This window comes from Crocodylus siamensis, chromosome 5, assembly GCF_052110815.1.
Source record: "Crocodylus siamensis isolate JL-2025a chromosome 5, ASM5211081v1, whole genome shotgun sequence".
Lineage (NCBI taxonomy): Eukaryota > Metazoa > Chordata > Crocodylia > Crocodylidae > Crocodylus > Crocodylus siamensis.
This window is the reverse complement of record NC_143399.1, coordinates 202,086,378-202,104,358: the sequence shown is the minus strand read 5'-3', so window position 1 is coordinate 202,104,358 and position 17,981 is coordinate 202,086,378. Positions and strand designations below refer to the sequence as shown.

Genomic DNA, 17,981 nt, shown 5'->3' with positions numbered 1-17,981 from the left:
CCCAAATCATCAAGGCGCTGTATCCCTCTCCTTCTTCATGCTCCCTGATGGAAAGCGCAGTGCACGGTTAGAGCTGTGTGTGTGTGTGTGTGTGCATCGTGGTAATTTAGAGGCGAGACAATGAGCGTGGAAGTTTGCAAGGGAGAGGGGAGGGAAGAATGGTTGTTGCAGGCCTGCTTTGCCATGTGAAACAGAACTGCAGCCACTCTCGAATGTATTAAATGCAACAGCCACAAATACAAAAAATAGATGCAAATAGGTCTTTGCTTGGCTTGAACTCCAGCTCTGACTGCTGTTCACCACTTACTACACTTTTGCTGAACACAGGAGCATCCAGAGGCTGCATAATGAACGCACAAGCAGGGCAGACCAAGCTAGGCTGCTCTCAGAGGATGTTGCTGAGTCTAGGTGGCTACCAGCAGGATTGTACCTACCTCTACCAGACGTACACTCAGCTCCGCAGCTATAGCTCAGGCATCTTTTTCAGCTGGATGTCCTCTGTTATTAGATGTTTATAATTAAGGCATGCACAGCTCTTCCCAGGAGGGCTTTCTGGTTTGTGTTAGATGCTGTGATTGCAAAGTGGAAGCAAAACGACAGGGGTGGAGAATTTGCCTCATTGCGCCACATATGGGAACGAGTTCCCACGAATGTAAACCAGTATATCTTGCGCCTTTTTCTGGCCCCTTCAGCACGTGAATCACATGCCCTTGGATATCACGTCTGCCACAAGTCCTGATTGCTTCTGCCTCTAGAGCAATGTGGCTACCGCCTGGATACCCGCCACATTCCCGTGGGCGCCCTCTTGTAACGCACGTCATTTCTGAAGTTGGCCCCTTAGGTCTTGTCCCATCTGGTTAGTGCTTTCCTGCTCTCTACTCCTCTCTTCAGGCAAGGTACATCAGCTCATACTTTCTCAGGCACAGCAGGATAAATTGAGAGGTGGTATGTATTGCGGGGGCGTGCGTTACACGTCCGTCCCTGGGTGGAGGGTAACTTTACGTGCTGAGGGGGTCAGAAGAGGTGTACGTTACACCCGTTTAGACTCCCTCCCATAGAGATACACTTAGATTTGCTCAGGAGACAGGCTGAGGCAGAAGTTTAATCTTTCCAAGGTAATCAGCATATTTGGTCGGTGGAGCTCATGCCCTTTCCCCCCGTTGCCACTTGGAAACTGGTCGTGGTCTAGGCTGCAGCATGCACAAGTTCTCAGTTATTTCTCAGTGCACGTAATCTGTTCAAGACTTCCCTCATCACCCTATTACCGGCACCTAGCATCAGTCTTTCCTGGGGTGGCTGCAGAATCCCCTTGTGTGTCTAAAATTTGCAGGCTCTGAACTAGAAGTGGCAGGGGTGCTTTCGTGATGGGGGCACCGCATTATGAAATAGCAGCCCCAGAGCTGACTGCACTCATCTCCACAGCCTGACCGAAAGGAACAGATTTCTAACTTCTGTGCCTGAGGAACAGGAGAGCATGAGTTATACCCACTGGCCAGTGGGCTGCTTCTGGAAGGTGCCCTAGATAGTGTGAAATATTGCAAGCTGGGGATAGACTCTGGCTGGCATCCCTGCAGCAACAGGTGCCCTTGCTCCATTTTCTTCCTCCGAGGTGCTGGATGATTTATGCATCCTCTGTGGAGATGTAAGCCAAGCTAGCAGGAAAATCCTACCATCCAAACTATACTGCATCCCTTGAATTCTGCAAAACAGAGGCTCCTCATCTCTGGAGCATGACTTCATGGTTCAGGGCCTGATCTTTGTGTGCCGCCAGTGCCTACAGCATGGGTAGCCAAGCAGCGGCATGCATATTGCATACCACACGTAGCAGAGCCGCTTCGGTGTGTGGCCTGTAGTAGATCGGGGAGGGAGCAGGGACAACAGTGGCAGGTAGGGCAGGAAGCAGAAAGCTGAGCAGCAGATCTGGTGGGGGAAAGGGATTGAAGTGGCACTTGGGGAAGGTGCAGGGCTAATTTGTGGCATGCCTACCAGAAAGGTTTGCCCCCACTGCCATCCAGCATACAGCTGGTTGGGCTCCGGCAGTCTGTCCAGCGGAGGCATTGTCTATTCTAGCATGTTACAAGGCTCCCTGTTGCTTTGAGCACAACCTGTTCCCACCCAGTCTTTCAACAAGTGCCAACTTTTCTCTCTCCTGTTACATGTTCATGTATTAGGGGTTGCAAAAGATCCACTTTCAAAGTGCTGTAAGATGGTGGCTGCCAGCTGAGTGACTGAGCTCAGAGAGCTAAATCCCTCTGTTCTGTTTATAATGTGTATCCCCTTGATGCCCTGGCTCAGCATTTGCACGTAGGTGGAAACAAAAAAGGTTTGAACAGAAGCTGTGATCCGTTAAGGGAAGCTGAGAACGGGGAGGTAGATGAACCCGGCTGTATCCCTGGGTCTGCTGGTGTCACTGGGGAAGGATTATCCTGTGATCAGAGTGCTAGGATAGGGCTTAGGAGACCTGTGGTCAGTCCCTTGTTCTGCCATAAGCTTGTATCTGACCTCGAGTTTGTATCTGACTCTTCTCTGTGCCTTAGTTTCTCCACCGGAGAGCTGTCTCTATAAAGTGTTTTGAGATCCTCATGCAAAAGAAGTGCAAGAGCAGGTATACCACCCTTCCCTTGATTAGCTGTGATTGAATTGCGTGGAAACACAGCTCATAGATAATCTTGTCCAGCCTGCGAGTGAGGGCTTCATCGGGCTGAGTTCCCAAAACACAAGGAGCAAGATCCACAGTGCTGAATGCCCTCTGCCCCACGTCCCTCCTTCTCCACTACAATAAACACATGCTTCTTGTCCTTGCCATGAAAGGAGCATCCACAGACCTCTCCCCACTTCCCTTTCACATCTTTCCCACTGGCTCCCCTCCATTGTGCATGCAGTATATCATTTGTTGTAACGATGATGCAAAAGACAGGCTCAGTTTTGCATTCGTCTCACCTCCTAATGTTGTTACCTTGGGTTCTTCTCCCCTAAACCCGTTTGTCGTCTTGACATATTTTTTGTGTCTTTAGCCTTACAGTGGTATATTTGAGTGAAACTTTGTGGCCTGTGTTATGTGAGCAGTCAGACTGGATAGATAAAAGGCCCTTTCTGGTCTTCAACTCCGTGAAATGTCCTGAAACGCTTGTCCTAGTCAGCTCGTGTTCGTCAGTGGCAGAACACGTTGGTTCAGCTCCCGCCACGACGGGGCTTGATCCCGGCGTCAAACCTTGGGATGCTAGCACAATGCAAAGCGCAGCAAAAGTTGGCGATAACGCACAAGAAAAGGGACTTAACGGTGGGAGTCTACTACAGACCTCCCAACCAGGGGGAAGAGCTCGACCAGGAATTCCTGGGTCAGCTCACAGAGGTAGTGAAGGCTAGGGATGTGGTAGTCATGGGGGACCTGAGATTCCCGGATATCTGCTGGGAAGAGCAGTCAGCCAGGTCTGACCACTCACGCAGGTTCTTGGCCAGAGTGCAGGACCTCCATCCAACCCAGGAGGTGCACAGCCCCACCGGGGGAGACGCCTTGTTGGACCTAGTGCTGGCCACGGGCGATGACCTGGTGCGGGGGCTGCGGGTGCTCGACCACCTGGGCGACAGCGATCGTCGTCTGCTGGGATTCACCATCCAGCGCAAGGTGGCAAAGGCCAGCAGTAAGGCAGCGGCCCTAGATTTTAGCAGGGCAGACTTCAACGAGCTAAGGAGGATAGTTGGGGAAGCGCTGAGGTCCCGGGGGGGAGGGGAGCCAGGTGTCCAAGGAGAGGGGTCGCTCCTTAAGGAGACGATCCTCCAAGCCCAAAGGGAGGTAATCCCAATGAGGATCAAAGGGAGCAGGAGAGCACACAAGCCTCCGTGGCTCACCAAAAGCATCCGGGAATGTCTCCTTGCTAAAAAGGAGGCTTATACCCAGTGGAAAGAAGGGGTCATCACCAGGGAGGGCTATTCTGTAGTTGCTCGGGGATGTAGGGGGGCAGTTAGGAAGGCCAAGGCAGAGATGGGACTGGGACTAGCTTCCCAGATTAAGGACAGTAAGAAGTCTTTTTTTAAATACGTAGGGAGTAAAAAGAAGGTCCCGGGTAATGTGGGGCCCTTGCAAGACGCCATGGGTAACTTGGTCGTCACACCAGATGGCAAAGCTAACATGTTTAACGATTTCTTTGCTTCCATCTTCCTAAGTAGGGACCAGAACAGCCACCTCCCTGCAGGGCCCCCCTCGGGCCCGGGGGAGGCACACCTGGGCCACGGGTTAGCGAGGATTTAGTGAGGGAGCTTCTGGAGGGGTTGGACGTATTCAAGTCAGCCGGCCCGGATGATCTCCACCCTAGAGTTCTAAAGGAGCTGGCCGAGGTCATTGCCAGTCCCCTGGCATGGCTGTACGAGCACTCGTGGTGCTCTGGTGAGGTACCGGAGGACTGGAAGAGGGCCAACGTGGTCCCCATCTTCAAAAAAGGCAGGAAGAAGGACCCGGGAAACTATAGGCTGGTTAGTTTCACCTCGATCCTAGGCAAGCTGTTCGAGAAAATTATGCTGGCACACATCCAGGAGGGGCCAGCAGGGGACTGCATGCTTAGGGGCAACCAACACGGGTTCATCAGTGGCAGGTCCTGTCAGACCAACCTGTGGCCTTTTACGATCAGATCACCAGATGGTTAGACGCAGGGGTAGCAGTGGACATCGTCTTCCTGGACTTCCGGAAGGCTTTTGACACTGTCTCTCACCCCGTTCTCATTAAGAAACTGGGGGGCTGTGGTGTCGACACCCACACAGTCAAATGGGTCGCCAACTGGCTGGTGGGCCGCGCCCAGAGGGTGGTAGTGGATGGGTCTTTCTCAACCTGGAAGGACGTGGGCAGTGGGGTCCCCCAGGGCTCGGTCCTCGGGCCCGCACTGTTCAACATCTTCATCAGCGATTTGGACGAGGGGGTAAAAAGCACCTGTTCAAATTTGCTGATGACACTAAGATGTGGGGGGACGTGGGCACACTGGAAGGATGCAACAGGCTACAATCAGACCTAGACAGGTTACGGGGGTGGGCGGATGAGAACAGGACGGGTTTCAACACAGACAAGTGCAAGGTGATGCACCCGGGGAGGAACAACCGGCACCACACCTACAGGTTGGGGAACTCCCCTCTTGTCAGCACGGAGGCAGAAAAGGATCTGGGGGTCATCATTGACTCCAAGATGAGCATGGGCCGGCAGTGTGGGGACGCGGTCAGGAAGGCCAGCCGCACCTTGTCGTGCATCCACAGATGCATCTCGAGCAGGTCCAGGGAGGTGATCCTCCCCCTCTGTGCGGCACTGGTCAGGCCGCGGCTGGAGAACTGCGTCCAGTTCTGGGCACCGCACTTCAGGAGGGATGTGGACAGCATGGAGAGGGTCCAGAGGAGGCCACTCGCATGGTCGGGGGCAGCAGGGCAGCCCCTGTGAGGAGAGGCTACGGGACCTGAACCTGTTCAGCCTCCACAAGAGAAGGCTGAGGGGGGATCTTGTGGCCTGTTATAAACTAGTCAGGGGGGACCACCAGGCACTGGGAGAGTCCCTGTTCCCCCGAGCACCGCCAGGAGTGACCGGGAATAAGGGTCACAAGCTGGCAGAGGGTAGATTTAGGTTAGATATCAGGAGGCGCGACTTCACGGTCAGGGCGGCTAGGGTCTGGAACCAGCTTCCAAGAGAAGCGGTGCAGGCTCCTACCCTGGAGGTATTTAAGAGGAGGTTAGATGAACACCTTGCTGGGGTCGTTTGACCCCAGTACTCTTTCCTGCCATGGCAGGGGGTCGGACTAGATGATCTAATGAGGTCCCTTCCGACCCTACAAACTATGAAACTATGAAACAAGTTGTTTGGATTATGGGTTCCCACCGTCCATACCTCCAAGGCCTTGCAAGTTCTCATTTCTTGTCTCCCTTTCCCCAGAGCCTATGGTTCCTTTCAAGACAAAGCTGGAGGATGTTGAAGTTCGGGAGAAAGAGTCTGCCACGTTCCAGTGCGAGGTGCCTGTTCCAAGCACAGAGACCGCCTGGTTCAAGGAGGAGACCAAACTCCAGCAGAGCAAGAAGTACAACATCGAAGAAGAGGGAACGCACCGCCGGCTCACCATCCAGGACGTCACCACAGACGATGATGCTGTCTACATCTGCGAGATGAAAGAAGGGAGCAGGACCATTGCAGAACTGACTGTCCAAGGTGAGAGAGAGAGGGAGAGAGCATATTCACTCCCATTGGGTTTATTTTCCTCCCTTTCTAACCTGGCTCCTTACCATTTATCAATTGCTGGAATCAGAATCTTTTCCTGACTGAGCTGATGGTTTTAAGTGGGGTTTGCAGCTAGCTTTTACCGTCTGACCAATAAAATGTAGTACGACTGTCATCTTGCAAGGCGTGAACTGCTGCTAAGGTAATTCCTTGAATGGGCTGCTAATGGGGAAGTCTTGGTCTCTAGGCAAAAGTTTGTCTTGGTTGGGTGAGAGGATTTGGGACCATGTGTCTAACTACAACTGAAAGCAGCAGAACACATACAGAAATCTGGCCCTTAGCTGGACTCAGTAGCAAACTTGTAATTCTTGCATGCAGATTAGTGGCTAGTAGGTAAAACGTGCAATACAGCAGGGTTTAGATCTGGATCCAGTTGTACCTGAAGGTGAGAGCTGCTCTGATCCAGAGATTTGGCTTCGCTGGCTACACAGCTTAGGATCCAGTGCCAAATTTGGAGGCAGATCCCAATTGAGATCCCACTTTTCCCAAGGTGTGGTGGGTTGGGGTTTCTCTGCACTGAGTAATGGAGTTTAGAGTAATGGAGGGCTCAGAAATACAGAACTATATTGAGCCTACTGATTCACCAGCAGGAGCGGGGATCTGCAAATACACGTCCCTGAGCTATGGCCCTGATTCTGATTTTGCTTGCTGTTGTGTAAATGGCAAGCACTTCCACTAGACCGCATTGAAAAATGCAGGGAACTGCATCTGGTCCTTCCTATTTATGGTCTGCCCTTACTCCCATTGACACAGTCATTGCGAGCCTGGTGGCAGAAGACAGCGGGACCCTGATCATGTGTTAGATTTGCATATACAAGTGCATGTTTTGCATCCACAAACAAATGGCCACGTGTGCATGTTGGTAAGTGTAGGCATAGTGGGATAAAAAGGCCCAAAGAGATATGAGGGTTCAAAAAGTTAAAGAAATTGTGATTGTAACTGGGGACATATTATGGGCTCCTTGATTGATTGTGGGATTGTAAGATTCAGAGATGGTTTCAGAGCATCTGCACAATCTTCCTGTAGTGTTCATGGCTTCACAGAGGGCCAGCACGTAGATACAGCATAACTACATTAATGACCCCTTTAAAGCCTTGTGAAAGAAAACCCCACCCATGCCTAAATAATGTTACAGCCCTTAATAACATTTGCAGCTTCACAGGCAAAGGAAATTTTGCATGTGTAACCGGACCTCCTGCTATAGGGTGTAAAGTGATCTCACGTGGGAGTCGGAAAGGATCTTTCCCCTTCACTGTCACATCATCGTACACTTGTATTGAGCAATTCCACAGCTGGGGCATTGATACCAGTGATAGAGAGGATGTCTTTGGCCCACCAGAGTGAATCCTAAATTCCTGAGCAATTCACAACGAACCTTATAAAATCCACCCCCAGAGCTTTATTCAGCCTAAATCTGAATAACTCTGATGAGGATAGCTCTGATCTTTCGTTTTAGAGGGTGTTCCACATCCAAAATGTCCTTGGCGATAACAGAGTTTCCCTGAAAATCTGACCGAAGTTACCTGTGGACAGTTTTGCCCTGTAACTTTGAGCTTTTCCTTGCAAGTTATGGAAATGTCAAAGTTACAATAAGGGGGAAACACCATAAGCAGTTAAACATGACTCCATGGGAATGGGCAGGTCTGATTTAATTGTTTTTAAAAATCACCTGAGGATCTCACAGCTATTTCCTCATAGGTTGAGGGAATGCAGTGTGGGCATCAATTATGCTATTAATTGGATAAATGTAAGGGAGTCCAAAGCAGTATCCCTCCAGGGACCTACCTGTTCTCAGATGCATGCTGGCTTCCTTAAGGAAGGGATTAATATGGGTCATGGCACATGATAAAAGCCTACCATAATTAATTTTTTTCCAACTATTTAAGTTGATCTAGTAAAAGATATCAGATTCACCCAATCAGCCTTGTCTCCCATAATTAAATGCTTCCTTTGCTAAGGCAACACCCACTGTATTTTCCCAAGAGAAGATGCATCAGATCCTAAACTGCAAGTACAGTTGATTGTAGCCATCTACTACAGACTTTACTATCCCCCTTTTTATGGCTCCGTGGATTGAAGTCTGGAAGAAATCATTGCAATAGCCCATTCTGATCTAGAATTTCCCCCAAGACTTCTTGAATCAAAAATATATATTGCATTTAAGCTGGAGCTATTGACATTGTGTTGATCCAGCCGATCTGGGCAGTGCAGTGAAGCTCAAGTATTTCAAGTCTGACATATGATTTTGGTTACTTTATTTCTCAAAGGGAACATCATTAAGAAGCTGCCACGCAAGACTGCAGTCGGGGTAAATGATACAGCGATATTCTGCGTGGAGCTGGACAACGAGTGTCCGAACATCCGCTGGCTGAAGAATAAGGAAGAATTGAAGCCCAGCAACCGAATCTACATCACCTCATCGGGCAAGCAACATACCATGATCATCCGAGACTGCAAGATGGAGGATGCTGGGGAGATTGCGTTCCTGGCAGACGAATGCAGAACGTCCACCCAGTTTGCTGTCTGCAGTAAGCTCTGCTTTCAATTTTTGATGCATGTTGCACTTTCCCACCAAGATGATGCACTCAGTCCAAATGGTTATTAGTGTTACCACTAATTTACCATACTTTGCCTCCAGCAGATGACCCTCTTAAGTCCTCCTGGGATTCACAGCACTAACTACTATTCCTGTATTTATACAGGTCTCATGCTTTAAAGTCCCTGAGTGAACAGGGATGGGGAAATGTTGAAATAAGGGCCTGATTTTAACCAGCGTTCTAAATGGGCGGAAATTAGATGCTAACTCTAATAACTAATGAATGAGGGTAAATTAGATGCTCTATGGAGATGACAGAAGTTTTTGTATCTGCACCATTGTAAAAGTGAGCAAGAGAGCACAAAAATTTGAGGGGGGGAAGAGCAGTGTGTGCGTCTGCGTGTGTGTGTGTGTGTGTGTGTGTGTGTGTGTGCGTCTGCGTGTGTGTATTTCCTCTCTGTAACAGTCTTCAGGAAAGACAAAATAGCAGCAGACTTGTAATAGCTTAATCTAGCTAGTAGGGATGACAATAGCTGAGAGGGTATGGGGACATGGACTTTGGCATTTTAGAGCAACTAATACACATACCCACGGTCACTGGAGAGCTTGTATTCTTTGCTCTTATTGTTATGTAGGCCAGCAAGGCTCAGGTAGCAAAGGTCTGCTAGCATGTGTTACAATTACACCTTTCTTTTGATTTGAAAACATACCCTGAATCAATGGTAGATTTGGGAAGGGAAAATATCAGACTATTTCCAGGCTCTCTACCACTGGGAGTGTTGCTGGTCGGGAGGCATTTAGCCCAGATAGCCAACTGTTTTAATCTGACTTCAGTCTTGGTCAAGGATTTCCAAACTAATCAATGAAAGTAAGTTTAAAGCATGGATAGTTTGGATACCCTTTGTTATACAATTAGTTCCAGAAGAAAAAACTAGAGTTCCTACTATAAGTAGTTTGATAGCGCATCAAAGCAAAACTCAGGGGCTCTCAAAGCCGGGGCTCATTTCTAGGGACAATATGATTTACATGGCTGTTGCCTTCTTCAAGATTTTTCCAAACCCAAGGAATTGGGTCTGCATACACAGCTAAATAAATTATCCTTCTTGGCTTAGAAATGGTGATGGGTGAGACAGACAGCAGACAGGTGTGTCTTTTGGGAGCTCATGTTACAAAGGGCCTTATAGACGAGGCTGCCATTTTGTGCTAATGTTGGTTGTCAGCACCAGGGCAGAGGGGAGAGTCTTAAAATCTCTTCAGTGCAGAGAGAGGCAAAGCCTATGGGCACTGACAAAAGTAATAATTGTTGCACATTTGGCCCCCTACAAGCACACTACAGCTGTGCCCTGACAAAAGGTGTTATTGTTTTATATTGTGACAGGAGTGTTACTATTGGAGCCTCTCCTGTAATAGGCCTACCACGCTTTGATCTTATGTATTTAATAGATTGCTGTAATTAGCGGGAGGCTGCCCATTTATATGCGCCCCAATGACAGGGGGCGCTGCCTGCGGCTCCTTTTCCTCCCCTACACCGCAGCCCAAGCCTCGCCGATGGTGCTGCTGTAATCTGACTTGGGCCGTGTTATTATGTCTCGGCCCGTCGTTTGCTCTCAGGTGTCCTCACCGCCCCTCCTCGCTCTCGGGGCTCCTCGCCGCCCCCGAGCTCCAGGGCATCTCATTGCCCCCTCCAGCTCCGGGGCTTCTCGCTGCCCCCCCAGCTACAACGTAAAATTCCCAGCCAACCGGGCTAGCCCTCTCGTACCTCCCTGTCAGGGGTCTCTCCACCCCGTATCCGCATGCCAGCACGCAACACGGCCCCGCTTCTCCGGCTGCCAGAGGGGAACTGCCTCTGGCCTCGGCCTTCTCTGTTTATAAGGGCCAGGCCCCGCCCCCTGGCGGTCAGCTGACCCAATTAGTTGCCATAGCAACTCCCACCTGCTGCCCTGGTGAGTGGGGGGGGCCATTTTACTACTGTTCAGGAGCAGGCACCCTAGTGCCCTGCTACACACACACACATAGAGAATATATATATATATATATATATATATATATTCTCTATATCATTAAGAGGACCAAGACCCCCTCATATCATGGGGGGAGCTCCAGTCCACCTTCAAGCCCAGGCCGAAACTCCAGAGCAGAGCTCCCTTCCCTCCCTGCCTTCTGCCCCCTCCAGTCCTGACGGCCTGACCAAGGGACTTGGATCCTGAAAGCTTGCAGAAAAGGACAGTTTTATGCGATTTCCCAGTTGATCTAATAAAAGGTATCGTTTTGGAAGACATACACCTACACCTTCGAGCAACTTTTTCGATGTTCCTTAAGCCACAGTCAAAACCTAATTACAATACACAGACCCGTGTCCAGCTGCCTCTCGTCCTCTCTGCAGCCTGTCCGCTCCCCCGCCGAGGGGGTCCTTGACGAGCCAGTGCCAAGCGTCCCTTTGCCGGGTGGGGGGGGCGCATCCCCCCCCGTCCCTCTCCTACCCAAATCACAGTCCTTTAGTCCAAACCCCGATTTGAGGTTTAGCAATGTCTCAGTTCCTTTCACGGTCCGCGTCGGACTGTCGCTGTCACCCACTGTCACTCCCTCCGCCCTCTGCTGATCCTGTTCGAAGCCCCGATCCTTCTCGCTGTCTCCAGGTCCCTGTTGCATCTCTGTCTCCCTGCCCCCTTGTTCTCTGTGTCCACGCCCCCACCGGGGCTGAGATGCTTGCAGCAGACGCTTCCTCCCCCCGGGCACGGCCCCGCGGGAAGATCACTCAGCCCGGCTCTGGGAGAGCGTGGGGCACTCCCTTGGCTGGAGTCTGGTGGGCGGGATGATGCTGATGACGAAGGCAGAGGGGGCGGTCGTATGCAGATCAGGAAGGGAAGAGGCAGGACAGGGAGGGCGCGCAGGGCCTTTTGGGAACGGGGCACTGAGCACCATTGTGGGGGCCTGAAAAGGGTGGGGGGGTGTAGGAGAGGTGGAGCGAGGAGCCCTGCACTATTGCAGGGGGGAGCAGGCGGCAGTGTGGGGAGGGTGGCATGCACTTGCCCGAACTTGTGCGTGTGTTGGCAGGGGGGCGGCACTGGGGCCCGGCCTGGATCAAGCATACTTACCTGGCAGGGGAGACACCATGATCAATCAGGTGGTTTTCCCAGGGTGAGGCTCGCCCCTTGCACTCCGGGCGTGCTGACCCCTGCGATTTCCCCAAATGCGGGAAACTCGACTGCATAATTTGTGGTAGTGGGGGACTGCGTTCGCGCTCTCCCCTGGCAACGTAGGTGCAAAGACAGACTGGAGAGAGGGGCTGGGGGCTGTGCTGGGACCCTCACTCCTTCCACCTACCCTTCTACAATGGGCTGCAGCGGGGGCTGCATGGGTCACTGCGCTGTGGGAGCTGCTAGACAGCATAGGTCCAAGGCCCCTGGTTACACCCTGCGAGGTGTGGATTTGAGGGGTTCACCTGGTGCAAGGTGTGGATTTGAGGGGTTCACTGCTGCAGCGTAAGTGTTTAAATCCCAGCTCTGCGGGGGCAGGAAACTGCAAGAAAACTCAGAGAAAAGCCAAACAGCAAGTGAGCCTGAACTGCACCCAGCACCAACCACGCTGCTGGGTCAGGACATGGAGCCACAAAAGCAACATGTGCCAGGCCCAAAACGTGCCAGGCCCAGACATACAGCAAACAAATGTACAGCGGGGCTCAGCAGTATGGCTCTGCTGAGACACAACAGCTGTCAAGTAGGAACAGGGGGCTCAGGTCTGTCCTGCACCTGGGCCTGAACATACAACAAAAACCGCCAGGCCTGCTAGGCTGCGGCCTGGACACATCATCTCAGCTACACTGCTAGGCTGCTTTGAAACAACAAAAGGAGACCCAGGCCCATTTTGCAGCAAAAGGTCAGCCAGACCTATACAGCGCTGAGGCCTGGATACACAACAAGAAGTGCCAGGGCTTCACCCTGGCCCTAATCTTCCAGCCAACATGGGGTGGGGTTCAGCCCCACACTGATGGGCTGCAATGCACCAGCTGTGAAACAGCAAAAGGGAGCAGGATCATGGCCGCAGCCTGGACATCCCGTCCCAGCGACTCCCCACCCCTCGCTGAGACACGGCAATCCCCAGCGCAGGGGCGGTGGGTGCCAGGACCCCGCTCCTGGGCAGCCTGCACGAGGGAGGATGCACTTGTGGCATCGCCCCGCTCAAGGCCTGCGTGGCCAAAACTGCCGGCAAGACGCACAGCGGGGCTCAGCGACACAGCTGTGCTGACCCCAAAAGAAGACGCAACACCACCTAAAACACGCCCGGCTCTCAGCCCTGCCCAGAGCGCCCCACCACGACTGCCAGGCTCCAACCTTGGCCAGTTTGCTGCAGGGACTGATGCCCCCACCCCACCCCACCCCACGACATCATCCCACCCAATACCCAGAAAACAAAAGGGGAAAGAAGAGGGAGAGAACAGAGGTCTGAAGCCCTCAGACAGACTTTCTCTCCCTGTCCCTGAGGCTTTCCCTTCTCAACACTTCAGTTTGCTTCTACAGTGAAGAGGGGGGAACCGCCCCCCCACCATGGGGAGCAGGCTTTTCTGGCTCCCAACACAAGGCTTAATCTGCAGCAGCCCCAAGAGGAAGAAGAGAGCCCACCCAGGTGGCCTGACCCTTAAATAACTCTTCTGACCTCATTACCTGGTCCCAATCAAAAGCAGCATCATTCGAACACTGCTAATGTGAACGAATCAATTCAAGGTGGCCAGCAGCAACCCCTGGGGAAGACTCACCAAACCGGTCCCATGGGTGCCTCGGAGGGAAGCTGGAGACAATGGTCTGGACACGCTGGGGTGGGGGGATGGGAGTCTCCCTCCAGACATGGAGCAGAGTGACTGCCTGCCCCCACCCCGCAAGCCTGGGGGGCTCGGGAAAGCCCCAGCACTAGAGTCCCCAGAAGAGGCTGGAGAAGCCATAATGGGGGTCGTTGTGGACTAGCCCCCGCTACATATATATATGTTTGTTTGTATGTTTATTTATATAGATATCAAACATTTTGAAAAAAGTAATTATATATATAAACCCAATACATAAATATATATCTAAAAAAAAAAATTTAGTCCCGACTACATCACCGCAGGGGTCAGGCCCACTTCCCACCACAGGAGAGGATAGGGAGGCACCTGGCCAGCTCCGGGGCACAGCAGCATGGGCCCCACAGGTCTCCTGGTCCCAGACAGGGCAGGAGAGATGGGGGGAGCAGCTCTGATGAAGCCCTAGGGTTGCACCAGCTGGCAGGGGGCTGATAGGGAGAGGCCAGAGGGACCAGACCATCTATTCGGCACTGGGGAGGCCACACCTGGAGTCCTGTGTCCAGTTTTGGATCCCTAGTACAGAAAGGACATGGACACATCAAAGAGAGTCCTGTGAAGGGCAATGAAACTGGTTGTGGGGCTGGGGGACAGGACTGAGGGAGGAGAGGCTGAGGGAACTGGGCTGATTTAGACTGCAGAAGAGAAGACCGAGGGGGGACTGAATAGCAGCCTTCACCTCCCTGCAGGCGGGTTGAAAAGAGGACAGAGCTGAGCTGTTCTCAGTGGGAGCAGATGACAGGACAAGGAGCAATGGGCTCAAGCTGCAATGAGGGAAGTTGAGGTTGGGTATTAGGAAGAATTTTCTTACTAGGAGGGTGGTGGAGCACTGGAACAGGTTGTGGACTCTCCATCCCTGGAGGTTTTGAAGACCCGCCTGGACAAAGCCCTGGCTGGGATGATGTAGTTGGGGCTGGTCCTGCTCGGAGCAGGGGGTTGGACGAGATGTGACCCCTGGGGTGCCTTCCACCCTCATGTGCTGGGATCTATGACCTCAATGCTAAGACAAGAGCCGGGAGCGACAGACAGCCAAGCCCCCCAGGCACAGGGGGACCGAGCTGCCCCACAGCGGGGCAGCAGCTCACAACCTGCCCAGCCCTGTCCAGCCCACAGCTGCCCACGAGACCCACCTGCCAGCCCAGGCAGGGCTGCTTCCCCATGAGCCCCCAAGCCCAGCCCTTGTTACTGATGCTGACAGATGCTCAGCAGAAGGGTTACAATTAAACCAAGTGAATAGACTTGATCTTAGCCCATGAATGAATCCCCACGTGCCCCTGCAGTTCAGAAGTGATGCTGGGGGGTGCATGGGGTGCCTTGACCCTGGAAAGGTGGGGACCCCCTGAGCTGGACTTGGGATAAAGTCCCGTGAAACTCCTGCGGTCAAGCACTGGCTGTCGTAGGCCCGCGGCTCGGTGCCAAGGCGCTGCTCAGTTCAGAGAAGTGCTGGCGGGCGCGCAGGACGTGACAGGGTGGAGACCCCCGACCCGACCCGTGGCTCACACGGAGCGGAGCCGCTCGCTGCTCAGAGACCAGGGCGGAGATCCTTGCAGCCGCCCCGGCGCCGAGACCCCGTGCGGCCCCAGGGCAGCACTGCTGCGTGCGGCGACGGGGCAGCCCAGGGCTTTGCTCCCACCCGGGGCCGCGCTGGGGGCTGCTGCCCCGGGCCCGCCCGGCTGGGACCCCCGCGGCAACGCAGGCCCGGGCCCTGCGGGCAGCTCCCCAGAGCCCGCGGCTGCGGGCACTCGCTGCGTGTCGGCGGGGTGGGGCCGGGCAGGGCCGCGCCCCGGCGGGTGAAGCACGCTTACCTGGCAGGGGAGGCAGGCGGTTCCCCCAGGGTTTCGCGGGAGCGACGGCGGGAGCGAGGGGCTGGACGGCTGGAGGAGGCGAGCTCCGGCTGGAGAGGAGTACGGGCAGGCGAGCACATCGTCCGAGAGCTTCTGCCGTGAGGGGGGCCTTTGGTGAGCTTCCTGCCGGCGCTGCCGAGGAGGAGGACTTGGGGGTCGGGGAGCCTCGGGGCCTGGCGCCCGCGGCCGAGCAGGCGAGGGGCCGCCCAGTTTTGGGCTCCACAGGATGTGGAGAAGCTTGAGAGAGTGCAGAGGAGAGCCACGCGCATTCAGAGAGGAAGGGAGGCGTGCCGCTGCTGGGCGAGAAGGTTCTGGAGAGGGGGCGGGGCCGCCGCAGGAAGAGGCGGGGCTATGCAGAGAGCCGGCACTGCGGGGGACGCCCGGCCCCGCCCTCGCGCGTGCAGGAGAGGAGGCCGCGGGAGCGGCGGGGCCGGTGGAGCTGGCTCCGGCCCGGGAAAGGGGCAGCCCCGTGCGGAGCGCAGGCTGCAGGACCGGGGCGTTTCGAGGGCGTGCACGTGAGCCCCACAGACGGGAGTTGCGGCGGCTTTGGATCACTTCCGGCCCTGGAGCATCACCGTCTGGAGGGCGAGGGGGACGCGGCCTCCTGGGCCCGGCGCGCGGAAGTGGGGACAAGGAGGACTTGCGGGGTCGGCGTTTTGAAGCCGGCCAGAAGGCCCGGGAGAGAGGTTTATACTTCAAAATGTATTCAGACGACCTGGAGCAGTGCAGATGTGAGGAGGCGGCTGGAGGGGCGGTCGCAAAGATCCTCGGTATCCAGCGGGTCCTGGAGCGGGGCACGGAGAGCCAGAGTCCTCCGAGACGAAGACCCGAGGCGCCCCGGCGGGGTGAGGCACCTGCCCTCTGCGGTGCGCGTAGGGCCCCTCCGCGGGTACGTGGCCTCTCCTGGCCGGCCGAAACCGTGTGGCCGGGGTGGCTCGGAGGGGCACCTCGCGGCCTTCTCTAGTCCTTGACGGCTTGCTACAGGTGTGGCAGCACGGGGCACCAGGCCAAAGCCTGCACACAGGAATTGAAGCACACCATTTGTGGGGGTGAGGGCACCTGCAGCGCTGGTGCCCCCGTCCTACGCGAACAAAGCACGCGAGGCTCACACAGCAGAGGAGAGGAAAAAAGAAGATCCAGAGGATGCGGAGTCCAGCAGCTTGGATATGGACACCTTCATAGTGGAGGAAACGCCAGAAGTGGAGCAGAGAGATGACGTGATCGAGGTGAGGCCAACCAGCTCTCCGAGTCGGGAGGAGAGGAACAGATGGAGGAGGAGCAGAGCGAGGCAGCGGGAGAAGGGGCACACGAATCTGAGCCAGCAGGCATGGACTTCAACTTGTCCAGGGATAAGGGGAAAGAGCCCCTTATCCCAGTGAAAGAAGAAACGGAGAAACAGAGGGTTAAACCAAAGAAAAAGAGGAGTGAGGAGGAAGGGGGAATGGTCCATGAGACAGAAGGGGGAGCACTGGAAAAAGACGAGGGAAGAGCAGGGAGCTGCCCGTGGAGAGACGAGAGGTCGAGGAATGTGGAAGGGAAGAAAGTTTTGGCTTTCTGAGCCGGACCGGGATTGCACACCTGGCTAGGGCTACGGGGATGCGGAAAGTTGGGGGAGACACCTCAGACCTGGACAGATGACTTCTGAGGCACAATTCTCTCTGGAAAATAGCGTGGATGGCATTGACCTTAAATGTAAGAAGTTTATACAGGAGGCAGAGATGGGGTTCAATGTGTACAACCTTACGAGGCCTGGACACGCAGGTGCTGGGCTTGCAGGAGTGGGGGGAGAAATTATAGATATTTGGAGAAGCACTGGGAGGTGGGACCATCGTGGTGGGGGGCTCAAATGAGAATAAAGCTGCAGGAGTGGGGATCCTGGCAAGGGTGGGGGGTTTGAAAATTAAAGACCAGCAGGTCCTGGAAGAAGGGAGACTGCAAAAGGCAGTGGTGGAGGTGGAGGGCGTGGAGGTGACTTTGTACAACGTCTGTGCCCCAGCCGAGAGAACGGAGAGGGTGCGCTTCTTGCGCAAAATGGGGATGCGTGTGGGGGGTGGAGGACCGCGGATTGTGATGGGGGATTTTAATTGCATACTTGAAGAGGGTGGGCGGATTGGGAGAGGGCAGGGAGTCGGATGGATAGTACGGGGAAGTGGCTGCAGGGGTGGATTAAAGATGAGGGGCTCCAGGACATTTGGGAAGGGACAGGAGTTTGTACTAGAGTGGATCCGGGTGGGCGGGGGCAATCGAGGATCGGTTTTGTGTTGGTGTCGGAGGGGTTGGAAATCCACAGCAAGCGACTGATAGACGTCAGCTTCTCAGATCATCGTGTCCTGTGGGTGGAGGTGGGCATCAGGCAAGGGCTTAAACAGGGGAGAGGGGTCTGGAAATTAAATGTGTCCTTTTTGGAGGACCTGCAGGAATGCATTGCCTTCCCAAGGGCGTATTGCCAGTGGCAAACTTTGCAGCCCTATTTCCCAACACGGTGGGACTGGTTGGTAGGAATCAAGGGGCGCGTGCGGGAGTGGTTCG

The 17,981-nt window shown here is 54.2% G+C and overlaps 1 protein-coding gene and 1 non-coding gene across 13 annotated transcripts in view; both read left to right on the top strand.

Moving 5' to 3' along the window:
• OBSCN (obscurin, cytoskeletal calmodulin and titin-interacting RhoGEF) overlaps nt 1–17,981 on the top strand; it is a 271,127-nt gene that overhangs the window by 26,915 nt on the left and 226,231 nt on the right. For all 12 annotated transcript variants that reach the window (XM_090047900.1, XM_090047898.1, XM_090047895.1 and 9 more), the window contains exons 3-4: nt 5,903–6,172; nt 8,509–8,769. In XM_090047900.1, the coding sequence (XP_089904026.1) occupies nt 5,903–6,172; nt 8,509–8,769 (531 nt within the window). The remainder of the gene's footprint in view (nt 1–5,902; nt 6,173–8,508; nt 8,770–17,981) is intronic.
• On the top strand, nt 11,865–12,028 carry LOC149865149 (U1 spliceosomal RNA). Its single transcript, XR_016442843.1, has one exon. It is a non-coding gene; the product is annotated as a U1 spliceosomal RNA (small nuclear RNA).